The 22,490-nt window shown below is 36.3% G+C and overlaps 1 protein-coding gene and 1 pseudogene across 1 annotated transcript; both read right to left on the bottom strand.

The window, feature by feature from the left end:
* Positions 1–339: 339 nt before the first annotated feature.
* LOC102809929 (histamine N-methyltransferase-like) lies at positions 340–1,251 on the bottom strand. The gene has a single exon (XM_006811837.2). It carries the CDS (start codon positions 1,249–1,251, stop codon positions 340–342), a length of 912 nt encoding a protein of 303 aa, XP_006811900.2.
* An 11,030-nt stretch (positions 1,252–12,281) lies between these two features.
* Positions 12,282–15,131, bottom strand: LOC144354642 (profilin-2 pseudogene; annotated as a pseudogene).
* Positions 15,132–22,490: the final 7,359 nt, after the last annotated feature.

Genomic DNA, 22,490 nt, shown 5'->3' with positions numbered 1-22,490 from the left:
TTGTGTCTACACTACACAAACGAACACCTAATCCATTATCTAGTCACACGTGGCACTCTATACACAAATTACAGATTCGTCGGTGGTAGAGGGCGCAAACCTAGCAACACTATGGAAATTGAAAAGATAATAAAAAGTATTTTCTCTGAAATTAATATATAATAGAACTGCAATTAGAGCAGATGGTGAATAATTTGAAATCTAATTTTAAACTGTTGTAATTAAAAAAAATAAAAAGAACAATACATAAATAATTTGTAGTTCATTCAAGTGAAAGTAATTACGATTGCCGGTTGTATTAATTTTAATGATTACATCCGGGTCCTGTCTCGGTGAACGTCATTCATGCTTATAGACAATAATTGCATCAAAGCTGTTATTGAACATAACCCTACCATCAACTTTGTCACTGCATTTCTCGCTTTTCAATAAATTAATCAAATCTTCACGAATTTGCTCGTCTACCGATCGCCGAAAATGACATATATGAGTTAAAAAGTCCAAGATGTGATCGCCGACTTCCGAATCATCGACGAAAACTTCTGAAATGTCTACTCGCGACTCATCGCGGATGCTCGTAAATGGGATGCTCTTCGCCCTGAGCTCTTCTTTGACATCGGCCGAAGTGACGAAGTTCATCCGATCATCTTGAAGAATGTCTTTATGTTGCTTCCAGAGATTGTGATAGCCGCAGTCTTCGGCGGTCACTATGATCAATAATATCCCGCCAGGTGCGAGAAGATTGTACATCTCGTGAATTGCGCCATTATATGACAAATAGTATATAGTTTCGACGACTTGGATGAAATGAAATCTGGAATATTGTTGATCAGGACAGCACTTTAGGTTATTGACAAATTCGGCGAATGTTTTTTCGTGCCAATCAAATGAGGTAGGTTTCAACCGAGTCGCACCTTCTTCAATGGAATCTCGATATGATCGTATTGCCCGAGAGGATGGCTCCACCACGGTACATTCAATTGCGGAAAACATACTCTGAAGTCGATGTAACATCATTTGATCAACTTCTCCAGAACCGCTCCCGATACCAAGAACGCGAAGAGCGCGGTGGCTTTCATTCTTTGCTTTCCCGGTTCCCAAGGTGATATCTTTTACGACAGTGGGGAAAACATCACGACACCAACGGGGCATCCGTTCCGTGTACCACTTCGTACGTGGTAGAAATGAGCGTCTACAGTCGCTATAGTGATCCACATCGTTAAAGAGACTACGAACTCCTGACGAAGACATGATATATATTTCAGCTGCGTTTGTACGGTGAACAGTGAATGTGAAATATGCACGTTGTGACACACCGACTGACTACCTGTTGTTGAATCCAGCTAATCATCTCTCCGCGGTGATATACCTTCGATTAAGCAGTTCGAATGACAGTACTTAACGCGTCATCAATTCCCAGGCGTGAAATAACAATTAGAAAATGAAAAACCCACAATGAAAATTATTATCAGCATCGCAGGTGTAATTAGCCTGGAGAATGTGGTTACTAGTGTAAAAAAAGGTCTTCTAAATTCGCCATACGCTAGTTTTGTTGTCACTTTCACCAACGGACAAATTTGCTGTTCTTAATTGTTCACATTGCATCTTATCCTCGGGGGCGGACATCCGGGCAATTTCTACCGCCTGGCAACCCTCGCGGTGAAAACAAAGACCAAAAACTCGCATAAAACGGTACTTTGGGATGTTTGTTGAGACTCCCCTGAACAGTGTAACAAGATTAGCCCTACGTGTGTAACATATATAAATTTGGTTGTTCAGGATTACTTCAAAGTTGAGTTTGTGTTGTTTTCTCGAGTTTTCACTAGCTCCACCGGCGTTCCGTAGTAGCGCGCACAGAGCCCATAGAAATACGTGGTATAGTGGTGCGCGTCTTAGCAACGTAGAACGTCCGTGACGTAGCTCCGCCCCCGAGGATATTCCTTACAGTAATTATCTTGTTGATACCCCACTCCAAAAAACAAACAAACAAACAAACAATGGCAGTGCCTTCGTTGATTTTAGACAGATACTCTCCTGTTGCAATGGCATTAGGCAATAGTGACCAACGGCACCGATGTAGTGTTGAACTAAACAATGTTCGTACACAAGTGTCCTGAAATATGTTTTCCACTATTTTTAATCACGGGAGATTGTCAAACCCACATTATGTATTTCAGCACGTATTTAATGATTTGCAAAGTTTTACCCATAAATGAACAAAATTACTCAAGTTATTAAACTAATAATTACGGGTTTTGTGAGAGGCTGCGTAGCCAAGTTGGCAAAATCAAAACAACGGCACCGTGTCGGTCCCCTATCAACGTGTTAATCTGCGCATGATGGCTATTTGTTTCCATTGTGACGAGCTGACGACATGACAGGCCTTTCCTTCCCCGTATCGTCGGTAATATCCGGAGCGCCCACACCTCACTTGAGAAACAAACAAGGCTAATTACACCCACTCTAGGAAATAACGATAACTGTACTAATATTGAAACTGGCATCTGTCAGTTTGTATATTCTTATTAATTAATCAACACATAACCTAAATACTATTCCTTAATTAGTCAAGGCTCCTTAGCCGTGCTAGTTTGGACCAAGTAGTAAGGCAACGGAACATCAAACAAATAGGAAGTGGTTAAAAGTTCAGCTTTCATCAAAATATCAACAATTTCTAAGGCGTAATACAAATGCTACTTGGAGAGAGGGATGAACTTGAAAAGACACGAAACTGTACGAGTAGACGATGATGTATTCATTAGTCCACAATGATGTCATGTGTAAACACTGTTTTTTTTTTATTCAGTACGAATTTATAGCGCAACGATTTATAGGACAATCAATCATTCTTTTGAACTAATTTCCAGTTCTCTTGAAAATCACGTGTCATTCTTATTTTTAGTCGCTCTGGGACGAGGGAGGGGCAGCATTTCAGCTTGGCCATGTGTATATATATCTATAGAATAAATTCACTTTACGAACTTGAATACAACTGAATTCACATAATACAAAAAAATAATGTTATCCATTACGTCATTATAATACCATTACATATATATTCATTATACTCTTATATAAATTTACACTTTTATTCGAACAACCAAAAATTCATGTACGTTTACAACATGGAAATTGATCATGATCATTTAAAGCGGAGGTGTCGTCACCTGCGCACGTGCGGGAATTGAGACCCAAGCGATGCTGTCAAAACTACTTAACACACTTAACATTGTCTCAAAACGAACTACATGTACTCATATTAAAATACTACTGTAACATTACTCATATAACTAAGCAAAATGGTTAATATTGATACATGATGCATGATCGTCGTGCCAGAAAGCACAACACCGCACCAATTGCAGCACAGTATTACAATTCATTCAGTTTACTTTCCATTATAATATTTTTTACACACTTTATACTTTTAATTTTATTATATTTCCCTGTATATTTATATAAGGTTAATAGTGTATAGCAGCATTACATTCTCCAGAGAGAAATGAATGACTTTATTTAATATCGAATTGTGCACAAGTAGGTGAAGTCGACGCGTCGCAACGTGGGAATACACCAACTACTTCTATGGCATCGATATCGTTTTGATATGTAGTCGTCCATCAACGATAAGTATTTTATCATGAGATTTTATTATATTCCAGATGACGAATGACTACATAACCAAACACAGTGGTTGATTCGAACGACATCGTTTTCATCAATGAATGTCAATTGTATCGACACAAAAGCGTCCAATCACCAGAGAGCATTGCCCCGTGTAACTGAGACTAACGACTTACCAGCAAAGCTACTTAGAAAATGAATTAGTCTGACAACTGTGATTTGAAAATAATACAGTGCTATCAAAACGTTACGAACACCTCATACCTACGGGAATGTTAAGTTTTCATAGGTCACCGTCCATCTCAGGCTAATCTTGGCCTATATATATGTAATGTTATACCGTAGCCATCTATCTGCACTACGACATCTGTGAAGGGCTCATACCACTAACCAGAACTCCATAGACGACAATGTTAGCGTTTGTGTGAATTTCTTCAAAAAAAGGTTACAAAGATCAAAATAGTGCAGTTTTAATTTGTTGAAACCACGTGTATGTAATAGAATTCTGGCCAGTAAAACGCATGTTGGCCAGCTCAAACTCCTACAAATGGATGTAAACAAAACACACATATTTGTCAGTCTTTCTACCTACAATATTCTCAGAAACGCGGCCAGTCTGGAAATGTTTAATCAAGAGTTACTGTCGCATACGACTTAGTTACCACTTCCGTGTCACTGAGAATGTTCTAGAACCGTACTGTGTCTGGGTGGAATATTCTAGATTTTGTTTAGAAAATGGTTGAATAGGTAATAGAACACTGTAGGAGGCAATAGAAGGTAATGGAACATTCTAGAAATTTGTAGTAAGTTCCAGACTCATTATGTATGCTGATGTAATGGTCTATTTATGGACAGTGTGGGTATAATTAGGGGAGTTGTTCAGCACTGAGATCAGATCGGAGATCTCGTTGAATTGTATTGGAGTTTAAGTATCTAGTTATTGGAGTAGTGGAGTTTTACCACGTCATTGTACTTGATGTTTGCAGTGTATAATAATACCAGTACCAATTGAAACCTCATCTGATGGCTCCGTATTCGTATTTTATCATCGCCGCCAGGGAAGTCTTTCTGTTACTGTTGCCATTTTGGTATTTGAACCATCACACCTTTACTATACCAATTACGGTAATATTACGTTGCGTGTGACAGTTACCCAGATTCACAGGTCACCGGTACTTGTCAATAAACAGAGCTACACACTCACACAAGTCTAACAGCTGACGTAAATGAAGTACTCTCTCATACACCACGTTTCAGAAAAAGTGATAATTAAGGTTTAATAAAGTTCTCGTTGATCTTGGATTTGATATAATATAATATAATTAGACGAGTAATTTTCCATGCAAAGACCCCCCCCCCCAAAAAAAAACAAACAAACCCGAAAGCTGATAGGCTCATTGGTGGCATGAGACTTGAAAGGCAACTTTGAAGATTTTAATTATTGGGTTAATTATCCTGCATTATCGATTTCCGACCATTGACAATTAATTAGAAATGCCGGGCGGATAACACCCCATAACCGTATTTCTTAACCCGACCAGTAGAGGGCGTTCAATATTTCCTCGGCTATTTCCACCACTTTTTTGATCGGTGTGTTAATTTTGTATTGGACTCAGTTATAATGTTTTACAGTTAAATATGTAGCTATTTTTAAAACTGTTCAAAGTACTGTAAACAATTATTTATAATAGAAATACTAAATAAAGATATCTGAATATAAAAATAGCGAAAAAATGTTAACAGTTATTTTTGGCATCTGGAGTCCTGGTGACGATACTGGCCATATTTAAACTAAGTGTTTAAATGTGTGTTTAACTCAATAATCTCTCAATTATACGATCAAACGTCGTAATATTAGTTAGTTATAAGTGGAAAAACAATTTTCGCCTTTTATGATGACGCCCGCGTGATCACATATCCTGGCTTATTTTCTGATGATACCACAACATACCCAGTACCAACATGCACCACTAGTTCGCGTAGATCTCAGGCAGCGGGGGGGGGGGGGGAAATTGACTAAAAAACTAGCCTAACACTGACGATTTTCAACGCCAATGAGATTTCCGAGTTTAGGTGAATTTGACAGCGCCCTCTAAATTTATAGTAGAACTTCATTCTACCTTTGGATTTTGACAGGTGTTCAGACCATTTAGATGGGTGATTGAGAAACTGTTCCCGCAAAGTCCAAACCCCCTCTTCGCCCTTTCTCGGCAACATAGCCAAATAGTGAAAGCATGCGCGATAGCCGCATATCGTGACCAAATAACAAATTATTTGCGTAAATCAAGGTCGACGCGAGGAAATAAGCGCTAAGGCACATGTATCTAAGTTGGGAGCTTTCCAAGTTCTTTGCTAGAAAGAAAGTGTATTCAACTTCCACCGTAAGCCGTTCAGTTATAATTCATAACAAATTACACTTTCACTCCAAGTTTATTCGAAATGCCACATTGTTACAGCCGGCGCAACCGTCAGTTTTATATTAACATAACTGTTTACTTGTCATTACAGATTATACAATACACATTAAACATATTGTTTTGTTTTTTATGTAAAAGCATTAATTTTCTACATTTCCAAGAATTAAATAATCAAAAACACGGCGCCTCTGTAAAATCAGACAAAGAAGAACAGCAACATTTTAATACATTAACATTAATCGCTGCGTTGCTTCCATAAATGAGGCAGCAGGTCATATTTGTACCATATTTTGCAATATTTTCTATGTTCTGCAAAATGTGGTAGTCAGTTCTAGCACCATATACATTTATTTACACACACGAAAAGACGAGTGCAGTACGAGCAAATGGCGTATTTGCAGCGCCCTCATACGACATAATGGAACATTCTAGGAAACTCGTCCACTATTTACTCGGCAATTTAGTAAAACAGTCACTAGGCATATAAAGAAAATCGAATTTGATCAATTTAATAGGCGAAGAATGTACTTATGAATTTTCGCGACGTAATAATCTATACGCGATTTTTCAAACTTACAGTATTTAATTCGCGACAAACATACTTTTAAAATTTTCGGGATGTGTTAATTTGTCCGACCTGTGGGGACGTAATATTGCAATCCACAATCTTTCCGACTTCTGGGAACGTGATATTCTACCAGTGAGTGGTTTGTCCGACTTGGTGGAACGTGGTCATGATATTGTTATGCGCGAACTGTTCGATTTGTAAAAACGTAATAATTGAAATATGCAATCTTTCCGAACTGTAAGAACGTAATAATGTAAATGTGCAGTCTTTCCGAACTGTAAGAACATAATAATGTAAATGTGCAGTCTTTCCGAACTGTAAGAACATAATAATGTAAATGTGCAATCTTTCCGAACTGTAAGAACGTTATAATGACAATGTGCGATCTTTACGAACTGTAAGAACGTAATAATGTAAATGTGCAATCTTTCCGAACTGTAAGAACGTAATAATGTAAATGTGCAATCTTTCCGAAGTGTAAGAACGTAATAATGTAAATGTGCAATCTTTCCGAACTGTAAGAACGTAATAATGTAAATGTGCAGTCTTTCCGAACTGTAAAAACGTAATAATGTAAATGTGCAATCTTTCCGAACTGTAAGAACGTAATAATGACAATGTGCAATCTTTCCGAACTGTAAGAACGTAATAATGACAATGTGCAATCTTTCCGAACTGTAAGAACGTAATCAAGTAAATGTGCAACCTTTCCGAACTATAGGAACATAATAATGTAAATGTGCAATCTTTCCAAACTGTAAGAACGTAATCATGTAAATGTGCAGTCTTTCCGAACTGTAAGAACGTAATAATGTAAATGAGCAATCTTTCCGAACTGTAAGAACGTAATAATGACAATGTGCAATCTTTCCGAACTGTAAGAACGTTATAATGACAATGTGCATTCTTTCCAAACTGTAAGAACGTAATACTGACAATGTGCAATCTTTCCGAGCTGTAAGAACGTAATAGTGTAAATGTGCAATCTTTCCGAAATGTAAGAACGTAATAATGTAAATGTGCAATCTTTCCGAAGTGTAAGAACGTAATAATGACAATGTGCAATCTTTCCGAACTGTAAGAACGTAATAATGTAAATGAGCATTCTTTCCGAACTGTAAGAATATAATAATGTAAATGTGCAATCTTTCCAACTGTAAGAACGTAATCATGTAAATGTGCAATCTTTCTGAACTGTAAGAACGTAATAATGTAAATGTGCAATCTTTCCAAACTGTAAGAACGTAATAATGTAAATGTGCAATCTTTCCGAACTGTAAGAACGTAATCAAGTAAATTTGCAACCTTTCCGAACTATAGGAACGTAATAATGTAAATGTGCAATCTTTCCAAACTGTAAGAACGTAATCTTGTAAATGTGCAGTCTTTCCGAACTGTAAGAACGTAATAATGTAAATGAGCAATCTTTCCGAACTGTAAGAACGTAATAATGACAATGTGCAATCTTTCCGAACTGTAAGAACGTTATAATGACAATGTGCATTCTTTCCAAACTGTAAGAACGTAATAATGACAATGTGCAATCTTTCCTAACTGTAAGAACGTAATAATATAAATGACCAATCTTTCCGAACTGTAAGAATGTAATCATGTAAATGTGCAATCTTTCCGAACTGTAGGAACGTAATAATGTAAATGTGAAATTCTTCCGAAGTGTAAGAACGTAATCATGTAAATGAGCAATCTTTCCGAACTGTAAGAACGTAATAATGTAAATGTGCAATCTTTCCGAACTGTAAGAACGTAATAATGAAAATGTGCAATCTTTCCGAACTGTAAGAACGTAATAATGTAAATGTGCAATCTTTCCGAACTGTAAGAACGTTATAATGACAATGTGCAAACTTTCCGAACTGTAAGAACGTAATAATGTAAATGTGCAATCTTTCCGAACTGTAAGAACGTAATAATGTAAATGTGCAATTTTTCCGAACTGTAAGAATGTAATAATGTAAATGTGCAATCTTTCCGAACTGTAAGAACGTAATAATGTGAATGTGCAATCTTTCCGAACTGTAAGAACGTAATAATGTAAATGACCAATCTTTCCGAACTGTAAGAACGTAATAATGTAAATGTGCAATTTTTGCGAACTGTAAGAACGTAATCATGTAAATGTGCAATTTTTCCGAACTGTAGGAACGTAATAATGTAAATGTACAATCTTTCCGAACTGTAAGAACGTAATAATGTAAATGTGCAATCTTTCCGAACTGTAAGAACGTAATAATGTAAATGTGCAATCTTTCCGAACTGTAGGAACGTAATAATGTAAATGTGCAATCTTTCCAAACTGTAAGAACGTAATAATGACAATGTGCAATCTTTCCGAACTGTAAGAACGTAATATTGTAAATGTGCAATCTTTCCGAACTGTAAGAACGTTATAATGACAATGTGCGATCTTTCCGAACTGTAAAAACGTAATAATGTAAATGTGCAATCTTTCCGAACTGTAGGAACGTAATAATGTAAATGTGCAATCTTTCCAAACTGTAAGAACGTAATAATGACAATGTGCAATCTTTCCGAACTGTAAGAACGTAATATTGTAAATGTGCAATCTTTCCGAACTGTAAGAACGTTATAGTGACAATGTGCGATCTTTCCGAACTGTAAAAACGTAATAATGTAAATGTGCAATCTTTCCGAACTGTAAGAACGTAATAATGACAATGTGCAATCTTTCCGAACTGTAAGAACGTAATAATGACAATGTGCAATCTTTCTGTAAATTGTTAGGACGTAATATGCCCCACATAATTCTGAACAGTTTTACGGTGTTTATTTTATTTAATGCATAATTTAAATATATCTTTCTAAAAATATTCAAGATTAAATTCAAGACGAAATAGCCACCTATTTTCTCATGGATATCTTGGTCTTAAAAAAAGTCTAAAAAAGTAATTTATCGCAGAGTGCTTAGAAAGTTGTGAAAAGCTAGTCCAAAGTTGTCAGATTTACATGGAAATGTTACCCAAGTTTTTACATTATCGAGACCTGTAGTTAAAAGTCCGGAAAGGTGAATAAATATCTTGTAAATTGTCGTTTGAATATCCTGGTGGCTCCCGAAGGATGTGGACTTTTTTTTCCCAGTTAACTGTTAAGACTGTTTTTTCTTTTTCTTTTTGCATCTCCCACAAAAGTATAAAGATTAGTAATACACAAGTAAAAATAATAATAAAAATAATAATGTTGAACTTGCCCAATAATAATGTAGTACACAATTCAATAAGTTACAATCTAATTGATCAATTGCAAATGTACTGCCTGTACTGTTACACTAGAAAATTATTCCATTTCTTACAAAAAATTCTTGTGCCCTTTCTGGTTGAGAGTAGTAATTCGTACTTTTTATTGTATCTCACCTCTGCTATAGCTATGTTAAAAGCTGGCATATCTTTTTTAAGCTTGCTGTTGTAAATGCAATTTTTTATTTTAAGTATAATGTGGTTGAGACGGTTAACCTACTAATAATACCTGACGCGGATTATGGAGGCTTACATGAGGCTCTTTGGGAAAACATAAAGCATGTGTCAATGCATCATTGCTCAGTGACCATAGTTGTAGGTTAATTATGATTATTATCAATACAGTTTCATGAGCATGTGAAAACATAGGGCAAAAAAACCCAGCTTGGCATCTCCTTTTATTTAAATACGGTAAAATACATTGTTTTATTAACTCAAGTTCCAAGACATTTTCTAAATTAATTACTTTTCCTTCAGAGTTCTGCGTATTAATATTGTGTTTATCTGAAAAAAAGTGCTTTCTGACTTCAATTGTTTCCATATATGACCTTGTATAACGATAAACAACCAATGTCAACAAGCCGATGTGACAGCCACAGCCCACTCTGTTCATTGAAATTGATTAATACATGACAAATGAAATGTCTGCATTTATATTTGAATTAAGTGCATGTACTATTCCTACACTGAACTAATGACTAGGACTGCCAGACAATTTGAAATTTGTGAGTCTCTAATGTCTATGTTGACAAAATGTAAAACTTGTATATCCTACCGGTAATTCCAATTTATAGTGCATTGTGGGATAGTTAGGTCATATTGCATCAGCAGACATGGTCTATGGCTGCCAGTCAACCTTGCAATGTATTTGACACAAATCAACTTTTGCTGATACGCTACAACACAATCATCTATGAACCAAGTTTTGACCTAAACAGACAGCATAAATTTGAGATGTAAGCCAAAATGTATGAAAATTGCTGATTTTGGTCAAACAAAATGGATGCCAGGTGACCATCTTGAATTGAATTGTGACATAATCAACTTTCTATAACACAATCATATGTGAACCAAGTTTGGACAGTTTGAATTTTGGGTATAATAAAAAATGTGCAAAAAAACACAAAAATTGTTGATTTTCATTGGGCTGACAAGTGACCATCTTGTAATACAAATAAACTTTTGCTAGTGAATCGAGTTTCGAAGCTTGGACATTTATGATTTTCATCAAACAAATTGGCTGCCAGTCAGCTATATTGCATAGAATCTTGACAAAACTCAACTTGCATCTTTGTGAAATAATATACTGTCTCTGTACTTGAAGATAATATTCTACACATATGGTTGGTAATTTTGTATCTTGGGCATACCTAAATTTAAAGAAAATCAGTTCATGAACATCTGAGATATTGCATCATATGAATGGACGGAATACCTGACCCAGTCAGGGGATAATAATACACGGCACACTGCGACACTTAAATTATTAACAATAAATGAGGAACAGTATACAAATATAAATTGCTGTACAAGTTTTCATTTATTGTAAGTTTTTGAAATATTGAAAATCCATGCTAGAAATGTAACAGTTAAAACTACAGAAGTTCTTACCATTCATTATGTAAGAGATTATACTATAGACTACATTCATAGATGTATCGTAAAATGAAATTTCAAATAACACTTTCAATAAAAAAATCTCATGTTGCTCAATGAGATTTATGACAACAGAGGGGGGGGGGGCAAGGGTTATTTTCGTTCAATGTAATTGCAATATTTTTTTGTTCGTACAACGTAAATAGAAAAAATAAATTCCGTAATTCTGTAATCACAGGCTAGACGTACAACGTAATCAATCAAATATTTTTTTCGTACACTGTAAAAATGTGTCATTTTTCTCGGTACGTACAAGAATTTACATCCAAATAAAAAAATCGTAAAAAAAATCTAGGGAAATTACATTTCAGAAACTGTAAAACGACTAGATGACACAATTCACTACCAAAATTGAATGTCCAAGATGTAAAAGGCCCTCTAACCGAATGAAGAGCATTACGAGGGTAATATGCGCACGCGTCTCTACACACGACGCAGTAATGGCGGAGCATTTGAGTCGAAGAGCTCTTTGGACCATTCAATGTTCCATTTTTTAACATTGTAAACTGTAAAAACGTCTTTTTTTTCCTTGCAAATTGTAAAAAGCCCTTTTTATTTCCCGTAAAACCATACCAGCTACCCCCCTTGCCTCCCCTCACTACATGACTTCATATGGTGCTCCTGGGTGTCATATGCCAATTTGTTTTACAAAATTATCTTAAATGTTCACATAATGTTGAAAAAGCTATATTTTTGTGTTGAACTTTTAAAGGATTTGACAATAAATAATTATCTGGAGTAACTTCAGAAGCCTGCTCCTTTGAGATAATCAGCAAGTTTTTCAACCACAACTGTCGCTGCACCAGGCTGGGTTCCTTTTGTATACACACCTATAATGACAGCTGTGAGAAGGGAAAAAAATGTAAATGTAAACATGCTACAGCAGACTTTAATTATAATGAAAATCTTGTACTGCAAATATGACTAGTTACTGCAGACCTCCAATATAATGTAAACATGTCTAGCTACTGCAGACTTCCATCAGAATGAAAACATGTTATTATTTAGCTACAGCAGACTTTAATTATAATGAAAAAACATGTACTGCAGACAGCATCATAATGCAAATATGTCTAGCTACTGCAGAACTCCATTAGAATGTAAATATGTCTAGCTACTACAGACTTCCATTAGAATGTACATGTCCAGCTGCAGCAGATTTGCATTATAATAAAACATGTACTGCAGACAGCATCATAATGCAAATATGTCTAGCTACTGCAGACCTCCAATATAATGCAAATATGTCTAGCTACTGCAGACTTCCATTAGAATGTAAACATGTTATTATTTAGCAATGGCACTTTAATTATAATGAAAAACGTGTACTGCAGACAGGATTATAATGCAAATATGTCTAGCTACTGCAGACTTCCAATATAATGGAAACATGTCTACCTGCAGCAGATTTGCATTATAATAAGAACATGTACTGCAGATAGCATCATAATGCAAATATGTCGAGCTACTGCAGACTGCATCATAATGCAAATATGTCTAGCAACAATATAATGCAAATATGTCTAGCACAATATAATGCAAATATGTCTAGCACCAATATAATGCAAATATGTCTAGCACCAATATAATGCAAATATGTCTAGCACCAATATAATGCAAATATGTCTAGCTACTGCATAATTCCATCACAATGTAAACATGTCTAGCGACTGCAGACTTCCATTAGAATGTAAAAATATCTAGCTACAGCAGACTTTAGTTATAATGAAAAACATGTACTGCAGACAGCATCATAATGCAAATATGTCTAGCTACTGCAGACTGCATCATATTGCAAATATGTCTAGCACCAATATAATGCAAATATGTCTAGCACCAATATAATGCAAATATGTCTAGCACCAATATAATGCAAATATGTCTAGCACCAATATAATGCAAATATGTCTAGCACCAATATAATGCAAATATGTCTAGCTACTGCAGACTGCATCATAATGCAAATATGTCTAGCACCAATATAATGCAAATATGTCTAGCACCAATATAATGCAAATATGTCTTAGCTACTGCAGACTGCATCATAATGCAAATATGTCTAGCTACTGCAGACTGCATCATAATGCAAGTATGTCTAGCACCAATATAATGCAAATATGTCTAGCACCAATATAATGTAAATATGTCTAGCTACTGCAGACTGCATAATAATGCAAATATGTCTAGCACCAATATAATGCAATAATGTCTAGCACCAATATAATGCAAATATGTCTAGCACCAATATAATGCAAATATGTCTAGCACCAACATAATGCAAATATGTCTAGCACCAACATAATGCTAATATGTCTAGCACCAACATAATGCAAATATGTCTAGCACCAATATAATGCAAATATGTCTAGCACCAACATAATGCAAATATGTCTAGCACCAATATAATGCAAATATGTCTAGCACCAACATAATGCAAATATGTCTAGATACTGCATAATTCCATCACAATGTAAACATGTCTAGCTACTGCAGACTTACATTAGAATGTAAATATGTATACTACAGACCTCCACCATAATTCAAATATGTCTACCTACTACATACTGCAAATATGGAATATTCATAATTTTTCGCTTTTGTCCATAAATTTGTATATATTGTTCGGTTATTTCAAACGCAAAAATCATACCCTCACAAATAATAATAATGCTGTATATTCTGACAGCCCTACCTTCTGACCATTCTCAAATAGTTTACGTGTATTTACGCCACAGGTTGAAAATTGTCATCGAGGTGCAACTACAAACTAAAACCTGTGTCCTCAAAAACATTCTAGAAGATACATCACTCTCACTAATGTTTTTGAATGCCCCTCCCCTCAAAAACCATTTCAAAATTGCACACAATATCCGCCGTCCTTAGAAAATTGCAAGGATATTTCCCTTGCCCATACAATTTCCTAGCTTTCTTGATGAACAGCTCTACTAACTGCACCTGTTATTTTCAATAACTTAAAATACTTACGATAGCCCCATTGTCTGATTAAACAAATTTGGGACAGTTTGATTTCTTGATTATTATATGTATAATTTAGTACAGATGAAAAACCTGCCTTTCTTAGTCTTGACGACGATGAGTCCATTGTCACCCTTTTTAGCATATGCTGATTTCCCAGGTTCACTTCTTAGAAATGTGTACTTCACTCCTGCTATAGTAATACCTGATGTATGGAACTTTGAAGCGTCCTTGTTGATACCGAACAAAGCTGTCTTCACTTCCGCTGGAGTCGGCTGATAACGAAACGAGGCACTTTTAAGTTTGCACACATAATAATTAAAAGAAATCATGCCGAAAAGATGGCAGTACGGGTGAATCTAGTGTATTTAAATTGTCATTTATCCCTGTGTACTTGGACGCTACCGGAACAGCATACACTGATTTCCACGAACGAACACATTTAAAAAAACACTTGGTGAGAACTAGTGGGTGACTGCGCTGAGTAACATTTTTGAAAATACTTACTTTAAATCCTTTACTCCCAGCCTTCATTGCACCGTCATGAGTGTGGATAGATCCTTTGGCAATTTTTTTGGTCTTAATAAGGGAATCATCAACATATTTTTGCCAACTCATATTGATAAGCCGTAAACTGTAAAACGTTTTCACCAGAAAGAAGAACTCCTTTTGTCGTTCGCCCGCGCGCGCATTACGTGCTATCAAACTACGACCAAACCATTTAACATTTGGGGTGGTTAAGGTGTGGAGAAGGCGGTGTTTGGTGTGGTTATGTGGTGGAGTAGAGTGTAAAATAGAGAACAAGTTGATATAGCACCAACTGTTCGCCAAACCTGTATAGAGGGGTGTGGACGGTATTTAGTCAGTTTCTTGCACGAGATACAAACTCCATCCCCACCGCATACATGCTCGGCGAAAAGTTGATTACTGTATAGTTCCTGGCTATAGAAGCAAATTAATAAGGCTTTATCGCCCATTAGTCTATGCCGGTTTTCTTCAGTCATCCTAAAAACGTGGCGATTGGCTTAGTGGTTTTCAACCACCATTAGAATTTATAAAACAATTACTTTCATTAATAAAATACACGGTACAGTGCGTTTTATGAAGGTTGGAATTTAGGTTATTTAATATAATTTTATGATCACCTTCACATTGTAGTATTTGCGCAATTATTGATCGACGACAGAGAGCGCATACCACAAACAATATTCTCAACTTAGCGCCAAGGTCTAGGAAAAAGAGGTTTTCCTGGTCAATTTGATATTCAAGCCATGAGCACTTTTTTTAATTATGTATTTGTGAATACTTCATTTTAATTTTTCCATAAAATTTGAATTTGTTCAAGCATTTATTGATGCACACATTTACATTGGAATATTACGATAAGTTGGAATACAAATTAAAGAAGTTGAAACTAGAATGCACTAAATACGTTTTATTGAAGTATATATGATTCAGCATTGACCCACTTGAATGCATTATGTAAGAATTTGAATCCATAGATTTAATTTCAGCTTAGTCGGTAAATATATAAAGTACAATTATAAATGCGTCTATAAAACAAATCAATCTAGCACAATCGTTTCTTAAATGCAAATAATGATGATATACAATTTATTTTGCTCGTTCCTTATTGAAGACATTATTACTTTTGGTGAGAAAAATATGAAGGACTAAGAAAACACATAATAATGAAAGGAAATCATGGATCATGGGTGAATCTAGACAACAACTTTTTAATTCGCACTATCCTCTTTCTTTACATGATACAGGCATTTAGCCCAGTGTACTTGTTCGTTGTTTCGATGCTATCCCCGATCAGCTAGGACACGAGAAAGATTAAGATTTTGACACGAACACGAACGTCTGGCATTTTTGCTCGCTTGAAGACCTTAATAATATTTGAATTTATTTAAAAAAATTGGAATTGTTTAGAGAATATCCGAGGCCAGCATTTCCATGACAAATTTGCCAAACGGTTATTCAGTGATCGGGCAACAAACGTCAAATTTCAGTATGAGTTTGAAGTCCACAATGCATGGATCGATTATTTTCATATCTGAATTACAACTTCTTCTCTCTTCAATTTCACGATCAAATTATCACGTAAAAGCAATGATATGATGAGCGATTGTTAGTAGCCAAACTTGGTTGTTTGCTCATTTTCAAAATTCAAACTCGATCTGTTGTTTACTGGATTTGATAGAACTGTTTTTTTTCAAAATATGAATCATAATTGCAGAAATAAAAAAAAAAGATTGTGAAAGTAATACGGCGACCACAGCCCCTCTAGATGGACTGTGACGGCGACCAAGTAAAATGATCATGGAAATAATCATAATAAAAAGAAGTGGTGGCGGTGAATTTGTATGGCAAATCAGACAGTGTAGCCGTGAAGTGTAGTATGGTCTGAAACGGCCTACTTAATAATATTAATAACAGAGAGGTTATAAAATTTCATGGTACGTGTACGCGTACCTACGTACAATCACGCGTGCATGCTGCATTCTGTTCACTGCGAGATCCCGCGTTATGCGTGAAATCAAACGTAAAAACAGGACAAAGCGTCGCGAACTCCGCACAGTTCGATACGCGTTACTATTGCGTAAAGCGCAAAGACCTCTGGGAAAGAGATTGATAGCGCGTCGTAGTAGCGTTGTGTCGTCACAGAAAGCGCTGTCCAGAATGCCGGCCTACTTAATAATATTAATAACAGAGAGGTTATAAAATTTCATGGTACGTGTACGCGTACCTACGTACAATCACGCGTGCATGCTGCATTCTGTTCACTGCGAGATCCCGCGTTATGCGTGAAATCAAACGTAAAAACAGGACAGAGCGTCGCGAACTCCGCACAGTTCGATACGCGTTACTATTGCGTAAAGCGCAAAGACCTCTGGGAAAGAGATTGATAGCGCGTCGTAGTAGCGTTGTGTCGTCACAGAAAGCGCTGTCCAGAATGCCGACTTGGCTGGTTCCCGTTGTGTCGTCACCGGAAGCGCTGTTCCAGCACAAACATATATGTAGAAGACGCCGACCTGCAGCGTCAATGGGCTGGTTCCCGCTTCAAGTGTAATGGCGTACTAAGCCATTCGCAAAGGACGCCGGGAACCAGCGAAGAATGCCGACCTGCAGCGTCGTCAAACATCGCGTGGGATTCGACAAGCGCGAACGAATTTTGGGAGATATTTCCACGTTTAATAATGTGCTGCACATATTTGATGATGGTCAATTTCGATGAAGTAAGGGTATCTAAACGCAATATTCGCCGGTCAAGATCGGGCTTTCGAATTTGAGCTACGAAAAATCAAAAAGAAAATAGTTTGATTTTTGCGACATCTCGCAGTTAAGATTCGTGGAACGTCTTATCCCCGGTGTCGTTTCACTGAAAGGCGGCGCTATTTTACCTAAAAATTACGACACTTTTTCAAGTACATTGTATTGTTTGCAAATTATCACAAATTGTAGTATTTAAGTGAGACTTGTTTCCTTTCTTCCTAGTTGCAAGCGATAAATTATTTAAAACAAAAAAACACTTGGAGAGAAACAGTGGCTTAACGACAAACATGTTGCACATACTTACTTTAAACCCTTTACTCCCAGCCTTCATCGCACCGTCGTGAGTGTGGATAGATCCTTTGGCAATTTTTTTGGTCTTAATAAGGGAATTATCAACATATTTTTGCCAACTCATATTGATATACAATAAACTCGAGAACTTTTCACCAGAAAGAAGAAGTCAGTTGTTATTAGTAATTTATCGTTCGTCGGCGCGCGCATACGTGCTCCGTCATTCTCCTTCCCAGAGTGCAAGTTAGATCACCAAAAGTATCAAGGGTCACGCGCCATCCCCGGTCGTCAGTGGGACCGATGGTATAGAAGGCAAAAGTATATTCGTAGAAATAGAACTCTGCCTGGGAGATTGGTGCGCTATAAAGCTACGTTCAAACCATTTAAGGTAGAAGCCTACTCATAAATTAAAAAACCCAGAATTTATTCATTTTGCAATAAATTGTACTCCAAGACAATATAAGGATATTGACCTAAAAAAAGTTGGGGGTCACCAGCCTTTTTTTGAGAAATTGATGGTTGTATTTTAGTGGAAAGTTGCCATTTTGACACTATTATAACACTTTTACCACAGGTTCATATGGCAGAGATATTATGCAATATCTCAAAATCTTGCCCGGTGGCATAGGTTGAAAAAATCATATACACGTATTGTTAATGACGGAGTACTTTTTGTTGTTCTGAGTTATTTGAAAAAATATGGGTTTTAAACATTTGACATTGGAATTGTTCAAAAAATAGCAATTTTCAAGAAATATTAGGACAGGTTTCTCAAAAAGCATAACTAACACACAAAATAATGCTATTTCATTGTACCATGGAACATTAACTTCATGATTGTACATAATAAACTAATGAACATTGTCATGCAATTTATGACCAATTTTGTCAAAAATTATGACTAGGCTTCAACCTTAAAGAAAGTCATAATTTTTGACAAAATTGGTCATAAATCGCATGACAATGCTCATTATATACAATCATGAAGCTAATGATTTTTTCAGCCTATGTCACCAGGCTAGATTATGATATATTGCATAATATTTCTGCCATAGGTAATGGTAAAAGTGTTATAATAGTGTCAAAATGGCAACTTTCCACTAAAATACTACCATCCTTTTCTCAAAAAAAAGGCTGGTGACCCCAACTTTTTTAAGATCAATATCCTTGCATTGCCTGGAAGTACAGTTTATTGCAAAATGAATTAAGTCTGGGTATTTTAATTTATGAGTGGGCTTCTTGTCACCTGCGCATGCGTCAGATGGCCATAGCGTGTCAACACACGTCTACCCATGAGCCGTTGCGTTTTTAGTGTGCGTTGTTATCGTCGCTTGGGACTCAATTCCAGCGCGTGCACAGGTGACGAATCTCCAGCTTTAACTTCTAGGGGTACTTGGGGTGAGGTGTGGTGCCTATGTTGGTAACCAAACAAGGTTCATGACAACTATGGCATTATAATGCTGTCTATTATTGATCACAAAATTGTCTTGGATGTGCAGTCCAGTTGGTTTGTTGCAGATTTACTGAACACAAGTCAACCCACATATTTTCAGTTAATATTAATTTTCCATTTTTGAAACAGTGTCAGTAATGAGGCCTCATTTTGAGCCAGTGTCTTAACAATTAATACTCATGTTCCCCTAGAATAATACACAATTGTACATCTAAGGGTAATTTAACGGAAAAAACACAAACCAATGTTTTGGATAAAAAAGTATCAATATTTGGCAGCAAAAATGATTCATCGTTTTCACCACCTGACTCTCACTAAAATGTGTCTGCATCACTATTCTGGATATTTTTGCCCCAATCTTCTGAAGTGAAGACTATATATAAACAGGCCTAATTTTGTGATGAAGAGGGAACTGGTAGTGAAAAGGCTTTACTACACAATGAAAATAACATGGATTACTACACCATTTAACAGATCTTGGAGTGCATGTTATGATCAGCAGTATAAATGTGCATTTATTTCAATGTCAAATAAATGTTTTTGTAAAATTTAAAGCCACATCTTGAAAAATTATAGTGATTGATGGGCTTTCCAAGTTTGAAAATGATCAGATACAAGTCATTGTCAATGACACGTCCCCGTTCCGTTCATATTTGAGTGACATGTACAATCAAAGCAGATCATGACCGAAATCTCAGACCACTGAAAGTCCGAAATGCACCTGCATATGTACAACACATTGTATGATGTGTGTGAAGTGTTGTCTTGATCTGTCCAGGCATGTCTGAGATATGGATCAAAAAATAAATTCTTTAAAACAAAATGGCCCCCAGTCGGCCATTTTGAACTTGATCCAAAGAAAAATTGGTGTGCATCAAGCTTATATTATCTTTAATATATGCACTAAATCTGAACAAAATCCATCCTCGCATGACTGAGATCCGGAATTGTGAAAATACGTGATTTTGATGCATTTTCGGCCTTAAAATGGCCATCATTCAGCTATGGTTAAGCGGATCATGAAACAAATGCACATATCTATTTGTGACATGATGTACCATGTGTGTGTGTGAAGTTTGAACTTGATCAATTCAGACATATCTGATACGAATCCAGAACTGAATTCTTTAAAAAAAATGACGTGCATCAAGGTCCTAATATGTTTAATGTATGTAATAAATTTGAACAAAATCCATCCATGCATGCATAACTGAGATCCGGAATGGTGAAAATGTGCGATTTTGATGCATTTTCGGCTATAAAATGGCCGCTATTTGGCTATCGTTAATCGGATCATGAAAAAAATGCATGTGCATATGTCCCATATAATGAGTGATGTTTGAACTTAATCGGTCCATGCATGTTCGAGATACAGGTGATCACGGACGCACACAGGGCAAACCACAAGTCCCCGTTTTCGGACTGCGTCCGAACAGGGACTAAAAAGTTGAGGATAAACATTTTTCACATTTTTTTTTGCCATAGGGTAGGAGACAAAAAGAGACATCACTTCCAAGTACATTGTACACCTGTCATTAACCACCAACCAAGACCAAATCAGCAGAAGAGTTTGGTCTGAAGAACTGTCAAAGTGCGATTCATTACTGTGTAGTGCAGTAAAATGTCAGATGTAGAGACAATCCAGATCAAACAAATAAACAATAGCCAATTTGAAAATCAGATTGCCCAACAACCAGCGAGCTGGCTCTTCTGTATACTGGTTATGTTATTTCAAATGTCCGAGTTGCATATCCACAAGGTCTCATGCCATCAACTAGCCAAAATAAACCAACTTTTTGTTTTCTTCTGCTGGAAAGCTGCAAGACTTTATTGTTGAGTTTTATGATAAGGCAAGTCAATTTCACCTGAAGAGTAGTCGACTAATAACAGGTTACTTAACTATCATTTTTGTAGTTATACCATTGTTGATCACATGAACCATTTACTTGCCATGCGTTTACTTCTGCAACTCCAGACTTAGTCTTCATGAATTTTGCAATCACCATTTTCATATGCATATTAACCAGTGCATATGTAGATTAGTAATCATGCACTATTCAGTGTCTGGGTTTGGAAATTTAGAGGTGAATGAGTTCAACCCAACAGTACAGTAAAATTGGGAGATTGTTATACCACTCTTAGTCATGTGACCAATTGTTGAGTTTTTTCGTTTGTCTCGTCGTATAGATTTGTAAAAGGCCATTTTTCTAAATATACAGACTACTAATTTTTGTATACCCATAATCTGTGGGAATTGGTTCGAATAGCTATACAAAAGTACACACGTCAAGAATATATTTGTAGTCATGTGATCTGAACTTGTTTGCATTTACGCAAATGTACCACAGCAAAGTAATGCGTGCTTAATCGTAGTACAAGTTAATTGCAACTTGTAGCTGTGCTGTCCCAAGTGCAACATCCTTACTGTAGTACTGGCATTTGCACTTAAACAGCACAGCTACTCCTGCAATCCATGGAAAGAATTGCATGTATCAATTTTTCAACTTGTGTACTGGAATATTCATGTTTATGGTGTGTAGAACATTGGCCACATTAAAAAATCTATGCATTACAAAGCTGAATAATTGATTAGCATCATGCGAGCACTGAACTTTAGTTGGGGAATGCAAAAATGATTACACTTCCCAATACTATCCAATCCTAATAAATTGCCACAAAATTCATTTCTAAAACTTGCCAAATGAATTGGCAACCTTACATGAAGAGCCCAGCCCAGTACATTCAGGCCGGCCGTTAAGATGTGCAGAGCTTGAAATTCAGATGCGACTGCTGCCACTTTTTCATCAGTTTTTTGAAATTTTGGCTTAGAAAACGAGTGTCCTCAGAATACCAAAGTTCAAATGCAGATTGTGTAAATAAGTGCAGCACATGCAAACACAAGGACAACAGAATTGAAGACAGGACAACATGGTTGTTATTATTGCATACATGTT

Source organism: Saccoglossus kowalevskii, chromosome 1, assembly GCF_978046115.1.
Source record: "Saccoglossus kowalevskii chromosome 1, keSacKowa6.1, whole genome shotgun sequence".
In the NCBI taxonomy this organism is placed as follows: Eukaryota; Metazoa; Hemichordata; class Enteropneusta; family Harrimaniidae; genus Saccoglossus; species Saccoglossus kowalevskii.
Note: the sequence above shows the minus strand (reverse complement) of the source record. Positions and strands in the feature narration are given on the sequence as shown.